The following is a 10,000-nucleotide window of genomic DNA, read 5'->3' as shown; positions in this document are numbered from 1 at the left end:
TCCCTTTATATTTGTGTGTATTATGTAGTTGTTGAGGAAATGCTAGATGACTTGTTAGATTTGTGTGCATTAGGTAGTTGTTGGGGAATTGTTAGATTACTTGTTAGATATTACTGCACTGTTGGAACTAGAAGCACAAGCATTTTGCTACACTCACATTAACATCTGCTAACAACGAGTATGTGACCAATAACATTTGATTTGATTTGTGTAGAAGCTGCCATCTACAGGTATCTAATGGAACTATCCCCCTATGTCTCACGTGTAGAGGCTGCCATCTACAGGTATCTAATGGAACTATCCCCCTATGTCTCAGGTGTAGAGGCTGCCATCTACAGGTATCTAATGGAACTATCCCCCTATGTCTCAGGTGTAGAGGCTGCCATCTACAGGTATCTAATGGAACTATCCCCTGTGTCTCAGGTGTAGAGGCTGCCATCTACAGGTATCTAATGGAACTATCCCCCTCTGTCTCAGGTGTAGAGGCTGCCATCTACAGGTATATAATGGAACTATCCCCCTATGTCTCAGGTGTAGAGGCTGCCATCTACAGGTATATAATGGAACTATCCCCCTGTGTCTCAGGTGTAGAGGCTGCCATCTACAGGTATCTAATGGAACTATCCCCTGTGTCTCAGGTGTAGAGGCTGCCATCTACAGGTATCTAATGGAACTATCCCCCTGTGTCTCAGGTGTAGAGGCTGCCATCTACAGGTATCTAATGGAACTATCCCCCTATGTCTCAGGTGTAGAGGCTGCCATCTACAGGTATCTAATGGAACTATCCCCCTGTGTCTCAGGTGTAGAGGCTGCCATCTACAGGTATCTAATGGAACTATCCCCTATGTCTCAGGTGTAGAGGCTGCCACCCCCTCTGTCTCACAGGTATCTAATGGAACTACCCCCTCTGTCTCAGGTGTAGAGGCTGCCATCTACAGGTATCTAATGGAACTATCCCCCTGTGTCTCAGGTGTAGAGGCTGCCATCTACAGGTATCTAATGGAACTATCCCCCTGTGTCTCAGGTGTAGAGGCTGCCATCTACAGGTATATAATGGAACTATCCCCCTATGTCTCAGGTGTAGAGGCTGCCATCTACAGGTATCTAATGGAACTATCCCCCTGTGTCTCAGGTGTAGAGGCTGCCATCTACAGGTATCTAATGGAACTATCCCCTGTGTCTCAGGTGTAGAGGCTGCCATCTACAGGTATCTAATGGAACTATCCCCCTGTGTCTCAGGTGTAGAGGCTGCCATCTACAGGTATCTAATGGAACTATCCCCCTATGTCTCAGGTGTAGACGCTGCCATCTACAGGTATCTAATGGAACTATCCCCCTGTGTCTCAGTCTCAGGTGTAGAGGCTGCCATCTACAGGTATCTAATGGAACTACCCCCTATGTCTCACGTGTAGAGGCTGCCATCTACAGGTATCTAATGGAACTATCCCACTGTGTCTCATGTGTAGAGGCTGCCATCTACAGGTATCTAATGGAACTACACATATCGGCTTTCAACAACCTCTACTCTGTTTAGTCAACAGAAAATACTCAGATGTTTAGTCAACAGAAAGCACTCAGATGTTTAGTCAACAGAAAGCACTCAGATGTTTAGTCAACAGAAACACTCAGATGTTTAGTCAACAGAAAGCACTCAGATGTTTAGTCAACAGAAAGCACTCAGATGTTTAGTCAACAGAAAGCACTCAGATGTTTAGTCAACAGAAAGCACTCAGATGTTTAGTCAACAGAAAGCACTCAGATGTTTAGTCAACAGAAAGCACTCAGATGTTTAGTCAACAGAAAGCACTCAGATGTTTAGTCAACAGAAAGCACTCAGATGTTTCACCTGTATCGAGTGAGGGTTCCACATAACAAACATGTCATAAGAGCCAGTAACGTCCTAAACCAGTGAAGTAAACTGAAGAAGAAAAGCTGATTTAACCTCCGCCTGAAATCCTGCTGCCACATGTTGACATACCTGGACCTTCATCTTGAAGTCATCCTGACTGGCTGAAGACTTCATCTGACACACACTGCAGAGAGAGAAGACAAGGAGACATAAACACACTGCAGAGAGAGAAGACAAGGAGACATAAACACACTGCAGAGAGAGAAGACAGAGACATAAACACACTGCAGAGAGAGAAGACAGAGACATAAACACACTGCAGAGAGAGAAGACAGAGACATAAACACACTGCAGAGAGAGAAGACAAGGAGACATAAACACACTGCAGAGAGAGAAGACAAGGAGACATAAACACACTGCAGAGAGAGAAGACAAGGAGACATAAACACACTGCAGAGAGAGAAGACAAGGAGACATAAACACACTGCAGAGAGAGAAGACAAGGAGACATAAACACACTGCAGAGAGAGAAGACAGAGACATAAACACACTGCAGAGAGAGAAGACAAGGAGACATAAACACACACTGCAGAGAGAGAAGACAGAGACATAAACACACTGCAGAGAGAGAAGACAGAGACATAAACACACTATAGAGAGAGAAGACAAGGAGACAAACACACTGCAGAGAGAGAAGACAAGGAGACATAAACACACTGCAGAGAGAGAAGACAAGGAGACATAAACACACTGCAGAGAGAGAAGACAGAGACATAAACACACTGCAGAGAGAGAAGACAAGGAGACATAAACACACTGCAGAGAGAGAAGACAAGGAGACATAAACACACTGCAGAGAGAGAAGACAAGGAGACATAAACACACTGCAGAGAGAGAAGACAAGGAGACATAAACACACTGCAGAGAGAGAAGACAAGGAGACATAAACACACTGCAGAGAGAGAAGACAGAGACATAAACACACTGCAGAGAGAGAAGACAGAGACATAAACACACACTGCAGAGAGAGAAGACAGAGACATAAACACACTGCAGAGAGAGAAGACAAGGAGACAAACACACACTGCAGAGAGAGAAGACAAAGAGACAAACACACACTGCAGAGAGAGAAGACAAAGAGACAAACACACTGCAGAGAGAGAAGACAGAGACATAAACACACACTGCAGAGAGAGAAGACAAAGAGACAAACACACACTGCAGAGAGAGAAGACAAAGAGACATAAACACACACTGCAGAGAGAGAAGACAAAGAGACATAAACACACACTGCAGAGAGAGAAGACAAAGAGACATAAACACACACTGCAGAGAGAGAAGACAAAGAGACATAAACACACTGCAGAGAGAGAAGACAAAGAGACATAAACACACACTGCAGAGAGAGAAGACAAAGAGACAAACACACACTGCAGACGTATGATGATGGCTGTGTGTTGTCACCGTGTGAGGGTCAGTGTGATGATGACTGTGTGTTGTCACCGTGTGAGGGTCAGTGTGATGATGGCTGTGTGTTGTCACCGTGTGAGGGTCAGTGTGATGATGACTGTGTGTTGTCACCGTGTGAGGGTCAGTGTGATGATGGCTGTGTGTTGTCACCGTGTGAGGGTCAGTGTGATGATGGCTGTGTGTTGTCACCGTGTGAGGGTCAGTGTGATGATGGCTGTGTGTTGTCACCGTGTGAGGGTCAGTGTGATGATGGCTGTGTGTTGTCACCTGTGTGTTGACCGTGGGTCAGTGTGATGATGGCTGTGTGTTGTCACCGTGTGAGGGTCAGTGTGATGATGGCTGTGTGTTGTCACCGTGTGAGGGTCAGTGTGATGATGGCTGTGTGTTGTCACCGTGTGAGGGTCAGTGTGATGGTGGCTGTGTGTTGTCACCGTGTGAGGGTCAGTGTGATGGTGGCTGTGTGTTGTCACCGTGTGAGGGTCAGTGTGATGGTGGCTGTGTGTTGTCACCGTGTGAGGGTCAGTGTGATGGTGGCTGTGTGTTGTTATCACCGTGTGAGGGTCAGTGTGATGATGGCTGTGTGTTGTCACCGTGTGAGGGTCAGTGTGATGATGGTCACCGTGTGAGGGTCAGTGTGATGATGGCTGTGTGAGGGTCAGTGTGATGATGGCTGTGTGTTGTCACCGTGTGAGGGTCAGTGTGATGATGGCTGTGTGTTGTCACCGTGTGAGGGTCAGTGTGATGGTGGCTGTGTGTTGTCACCGTGTGAGGGTCAGAAGGGGATCATGTAGTCTCACCTGCCATCCGAGGCCTGGCTAAATTCTGACGGCTCCTCATCAGTGCTGACATAACCATTCTCTGTGAACACACATAGAAACACCAACAGTGAGTGAGCGAGTGAGCGAGTGAGCGAGTGAGCGAGTGAGTGAGTGAGTGAGTGAGTGAGTGAGTGAGTGAGTGAGTGGAGTGAGTGAGTGAGTGAGTGAGTGAGTGAGCGAGTGAGCGAGTGAGTGAGCGAGTGAGTGAGCGAGTGAGCGAGTGAGTGAGTGAGTGAGTGAGTGCGTGTGGGTGTCCTCACCCTGCTGTACGTTGTGGATGAGTGCCTGCAGCTCAGGGATACACTCAGCCTTCTCTCTCAGAGCATCCAAGATGATGTGATTGTGGGCAGAGCCAATCACGTCTGTCTGTCTCAGCTGACCCTCCAACAGACGGATCTGAGACTCCTTCTGAGCCACCTGTAACCCCTACACACACACACACACACACACACACACACACACACACACACACACACACACACACACACACACACACACACACACACACACACACACACACACACCTCTTATTCCAATTGTCCTGCAGTCCTTGGAAAGACCAGCAGAGGGAGATATACATCAACTAAACAGACACTGAACTATCAGCTGCTCTTGTGTTCATTACCTTGTCAATGGAGGCCTTGAGGAAGTGGTCCAGCAGGTGCCGGGCCTCAGCCAGAGAGCAGGAGCTGATGACCACTGAGGTGTCCACTGAGTCCAGCTCCTCCTGCAGGAAATATCCAGCACTAAGACATATACTACTACAAGATGGCTGTGGTCCTGTGTGTGTGTGTGTGTGTGTGTGTGTGTGTGTGTGTGTGTGTGTGTGTGTGTGTGTGTGTGTGTGTGTGTGTTCTTACCTTGGTTTCCTCTATCTGTATGAAGGTAGCTTGGCAGTCTGATAGGCTGTCGTTGATATAGTCAATGTTTGCGTTCAGAACCTCAATGTCCTCGTTCATTTCCTGGACAAGGCGGTCCTCTGTGTCAGGCCCCTCCCCCTCCGCCATTAGCACCCCCCTCTTACGCAACAGTGCCTCCTGCTGCAAGGACAGCTCCTCACGCTTCTGTCTCACACACACACACACCCACACACACACACACACACACACACACACACACACACACACACACACACACACACACACACACACACACACACACACACACACACACACACACACACACACACACACACACACACACACACACACACACACACACACACACACAGGAGAGAGAAAACCCACGTTAGCTATATCAATATGGTGATTAATTCAAGGAAGGGTTGAAGAAGAATGCATTTTTTTGACTATTGGTCTAACTGGTCACTATGACAACCACTACAGACAGCAAAAATGAAGTCTGTAACACTTTACTTATAAAGTGTTAGCAGGACGAGGAAGTGTCCCTAGAGGACAGAGGCAGTGACCTCATAGAGCACCTTGATGAGTCGGTCCATGTCGGCCTCTACGTTGGTGATGGTCATCCTCTGCATGACGATGTCCAGGATCCTCCTGTCCAGTGTTTGCCACTTCTGACGGGCCGCCTTAGTGAAACTGCTACTACCCCTCAGAACCCCCTTACCCTGCTGGACACGAGTCCTACTCCTACACAGAGTGAAAGACGAAGGACAATACAGGTTAACTGTCAGTCCTAGAACACCCTGCTGGACACGAGTCCTACTCCTACACAGAGAGAAAGACGAAGGACAATACAGGTTAACTGTCAGTCCTAGAACACCCTGCTGGACACGAGTCCTACTCCTACACAGAGAGAAAGACGAAGGACAATACAGGTTAACTGTCAGTCCTAGAACACCCTGCTGGACACGAGTCCTACTCCTACACAGAGTGAAAGACGAAGGACAATACAGGTTAACTGTCAGTCCTAGAACACCCTGCTGGACACGAGTCCTACTCCTACACAGAGAGAAAGACGAAGGACAGTACAGGTTAACTGTCAGTCCTAGAATACCCTGCTGGACACGAGTCCTACTCCTACACAGAGAGAAAGACGAAGGACAATACAGGTTAACTGTCAGTCCTAGAACACCCTGCTGGACACGAGTCCTACTCCTACACAGAGAGAAAGACGAAGGACAGTACAGGTTAACTGTCAATCCTAGAACACCCTGCTGGACACGAGTCCTACTCCTACACAGAGAGAAAGACGAAGGACAGTACAGGTTAACTGTCAATCCTAACAACCCCTGCTGGACACGAGTCCTACTCCTACACAGAGAGAAAGACGAAGGACAGTACAGGTTAACTGTCAATCCTAGAACACCCTGCTGGACACGAGTCCTACTCCTACACAGAGTGAAAGACGAAGGACAATACAGGTTAACTGTAAGTCCTAGAACACCCTGCTGGACACGAGTCCTACTCCTACACAGAGAGAAAGACGAAGGACAGTACAGGTTAACTGTCAATCCTAGAACACCCTGCTGGACACGAGTTGGGGTCCTACTCCTACACAGAGATGGAAAGACGAAGGACAGTACAGGTTAACTGTCAATCCTAGAACACCCTGCTGGACACGAGTCCTACTCCTACACAGAGAGAAAGACGAAGGACAGTACAGGTTAACTGTCAATCCTAACAACCCCTGCTGGACACGAGTCCTACTCCTACACAGAGAGAAAGACGAAGGACAGTACAGGTTAACTGTCAATCCTATCACAGCTCAATCATTCCTCTTTCTACTGCTGGGGTGGGGGAGGCGAAGGAAGAGAATAGGAGAAAGAGAAAGAGAAAGAAAGAGATTTTGAGAGGAAGGGGGAGAGAGTTGGGGTAAGGGAGGGCGAGGAAGGCAGGGATGGAGACAAAGAAAGAAGAAGATGGAGAGTATATCAGACTATAGAAGATGGAGAGTATATCAGACTATAGAAGATGGAGAGTATATCAGACTATAGAAGATGGAGAGTATATCGATGGTTTTGTAAAAGGCACTCCTCAAAATTGAATTAAACTTTATTGAATCTGACAATAGCCTTGGCTAAGTAAATGTCAACAGACTCATACCTCATCTGAATCTGACCTTCATATAGCTCAGACATACCGGTAGGATAGTCCAAAGGTTTGCCTGCTGACAGTTTTTAGCACCTCTGAACAGTGTGTCGGCAGTTAATCTCTTTAGTGTTCACAGAGCAAGGCCTTTCAGTCATCAGCCACATAGCCGTGTTAAAATACTCCAAACCAGAAGGTGGCAGTAGCGCTGCACGGCATGTCTGTGTGTGTTGCTTTATGGTTTAGTAATCGATGTTAGCTAGCTAACTAGCTAGGGTTATTGTTGCTGTTGTTATGGAAAGCCCTCGTTACAAGCTACTTACTAGCTAAATAATGTTGACATATTTTGCATTACTTATCTCATATGTATATTCTATCCTATTCTATGTATTGTGCTGCACTTACCACCCCGCCGTTGTATATGAAGTGTGTGTGACTGCCTTTCTCAGTTAGCAAGCTAACAGTAGCTAGCTAGCTAACTAACTAATACGTGTACATTATCAAGTCTAACAAAAAAATCTTAACAAAAAAAATTCTTCAACTCCTTAGCTAGACATAAAATATGTAAAGACTTCCTCTAGAAAAAAACAATGTATGATGCAGCTTTATTGTTTCAGTTCGAACAATCCACATGAAAATGACTAGACTTTTTCTTGAAACTCCTGCCGGCTCCCCCACACGGAGGTTTGTGCTCTCTGAATGGCTCAAAGTCAAGTTGCCAAGCATTGCGATTCTACAAATAGAAATGGTATTTTCGCCGATACGCAGCAGGTACCTCTTTTGTTCTAGCAAGAGAAGCAACGGCTTCCCACTATGATATATACCTATCGGCAGTCTCATGCTTTAAACAGCTCTCAGATTCTCAGTGTGTTTCATGCTTTAAGCAGCTCTCAGATTCTCAGTGTGTTTCATGCTTTAAGCAGCTCTCAGATTCTCAGTGTGTTTCATGCTTTAAGCAGCTCACAGATTCTCAGTGTGTTTCATGCTAAAGCCTGTTGTGACTAGGGGGCAGTATTTTCATTGTTGGAAGAAAAAAAACGTTCCCGTAGTAAACGGGATATTTTGTCAGGACAAGATGCTAAAATATGCATATAATTGACAGCTTAGGATAGAAAACACTCTAAAGTTTCCAAAACTGTAAAAACATTGTCTGTGAGTATAACAGAACTGATGTTGCAGGCGAATGCCTGAGAAAAATCCAATCCGGAAGTGCCTCCTGTTTTGAAAGCGCTGCGTTACAATGAGTCACTATTGAGCAGTGAATGTGCTATCAACCAGATAACTCTTTCTCCGTATTCCCCAAGGTGTCTATAACATTGTGACGTAGTTTAACGCATTTATGTTGAAGAATACCCGTAAGCGGCTACATTGCGCAAGTGGTCACCTGATGCTCCAAGAGGGATTCTCGCGTAAAATACAGAGGTAGCCATTACTCCAATCGGTCCTACTGAAAAACGAATTGTCCCGACAGATATATTATCGAATAGATATTTTGAAAAACACCTTGAGGATTGATTATAAACAACGTTTGCCATGTTTCTGTCGATATTATGGAGCTAATTAGTTTTCGTGACTGCAATTTCTGGGCGATTTCTCAGCCAAACGTGGAGAACAAACGGAGCTATTTCGCCTACAAAAATTATATTTTTGGAAAAAAGGAACATTTGCTGGGAGTCTCGTGAGTGAAAACCTCCGAAGCTCATCAAAGGTAAACGATTTAATTTGATTGCTTTTCTGATTTCCGTGACCAAGTTACCTGCTGCTAGCTGGACAAAATGCTATGCTAGGCTATCGATAAACTTACACAAATGCTTGTCTAGCTTTTGCTGTAAAGCATATTTTGAAAATCTGAGATGACAGGGTGATTAACAAAAGGCTAAGCTGTGTCTCAATATATTTCATTTGTGATTTTCATGAATAGGAATATTTTCTAGGGATATTTATGTCTGTTGCGTTATGCTAATTAGTGTCAGGCGATGATTACGCTCCCGCATGCGGGATGGGGAGTCACTAGAGGTTTTAACCTCTCTGGCCCACCCCACATGCTAGCGTCCCACCTTGCCAACAATAAATGCAAATGCGCTATGCCAAATGCTAATAGCACTCGTTAAAACTCAAACGTTCATTAAAACTCACATGCAGGGTACTCAATTCAAGCTACACTCATTGTGAATCTAGCCAATGAGTCAGATTTTTAAAATGCTTTTCGGCGAAAGCATGAGAAGCTATTATCTGATAGCATGCAACACCCCGAAATACCAGAAGGGGATGTAAACAAAAGAATTAGCGTAGCCGGCGCTACACAAAACGCAGAAATAAAATATAAAACATTCATTACCTTTGACGAGCTTCTTTGTTGGCACTCCTATATGTCCCATAAACATCACAATTGGGTCTTTTTTTCGATCAAATCGGTCCTTGTATACCCAAAATGTCCATTTATGAAGGCCGTCAGATCCAGGAAAAACACTGTTTTTAAACGCAACGTTATTTTTTTAAATTAAAAAAAGTTGCCTATAAACTTTGACAAAACACTTCAATCTACTTCTGTAATCCAACTTTAGGTATTAGTAAACGTTAATAAACGATCAAATTGATCACGGAGCGATCTGTATTCAATAGGCACAAGTTTGGAAAACGTAGCCAACTTTTCCGGTTCCATTTTTCACAGCTGTGGACCTGAAAACCGGATGTGGCTATTACTCAGATGACCAAGGATTTAGTTGAATCGAAATCACAACACTGGCGACATCGTGTGGAAGCTGTAGGAACTGTAATCCCGTCCTTAAGTATTTTCGCTTCCAATAGACAATTCATAGACTGGCGGATTGATTTTTTCTCCGTCGATTTTGTGA

The 10,000-nt window shown here is 45.3% G+C and overlaps 1 protein-coding gene across 1 annotated transcript in view; it reads right to left on the bottom strand.

Annotated features, from left to right (window-relative positions):
* The window catches only part of LOC135540370 (kinesin-like protein KIF21B), a 62,304-nt gene that overhangs the window by 28,459 nt on the left and 23,845 nt on the right, over window positions 1–10,000 (bottom strand). The window contains 7 exon segments of the mRNA XM_064966976.1: window positions 1,985–2,033; window positions 4,117–4,177; window positions 4,398–4,563; window positions 4,763–4,864; window positions 4,998–5,201; window positions 5,579–5,716; window positions 9,794–9,824. Of these exon segments, the coding sequence (XP_064823048.1) occupies window positions 1,985–2,033; window positions 4,117–4,177; window positions 4,398–4,563; window positions 4,763–4,864; window positions 4,998–5,201; window positions 5,579–5,716; window positions 9,794–9,824 (751 nt within the window).

The sequence above is a fragment of the Oncorhynchus masou genome, chromosome 5, assembly GCF_036934945.1.
Source record: "Oncorhynchus masou masou isolate Uvic2021 chromosome 5, UVic_Omas_1.1, whole genome shotgun sequence".
Lineage (NCBI taxonomy): Eukaryota > Metazoa > Chordata > Actinopteri > Salmoniformes > Salmonidae > Oncorhynchus > Oncorhynchus masou.
Note: the sequence above shows the minus strand (reverse complement) of the source record. Positions and strands in the feature narration are given on the sequence as shown.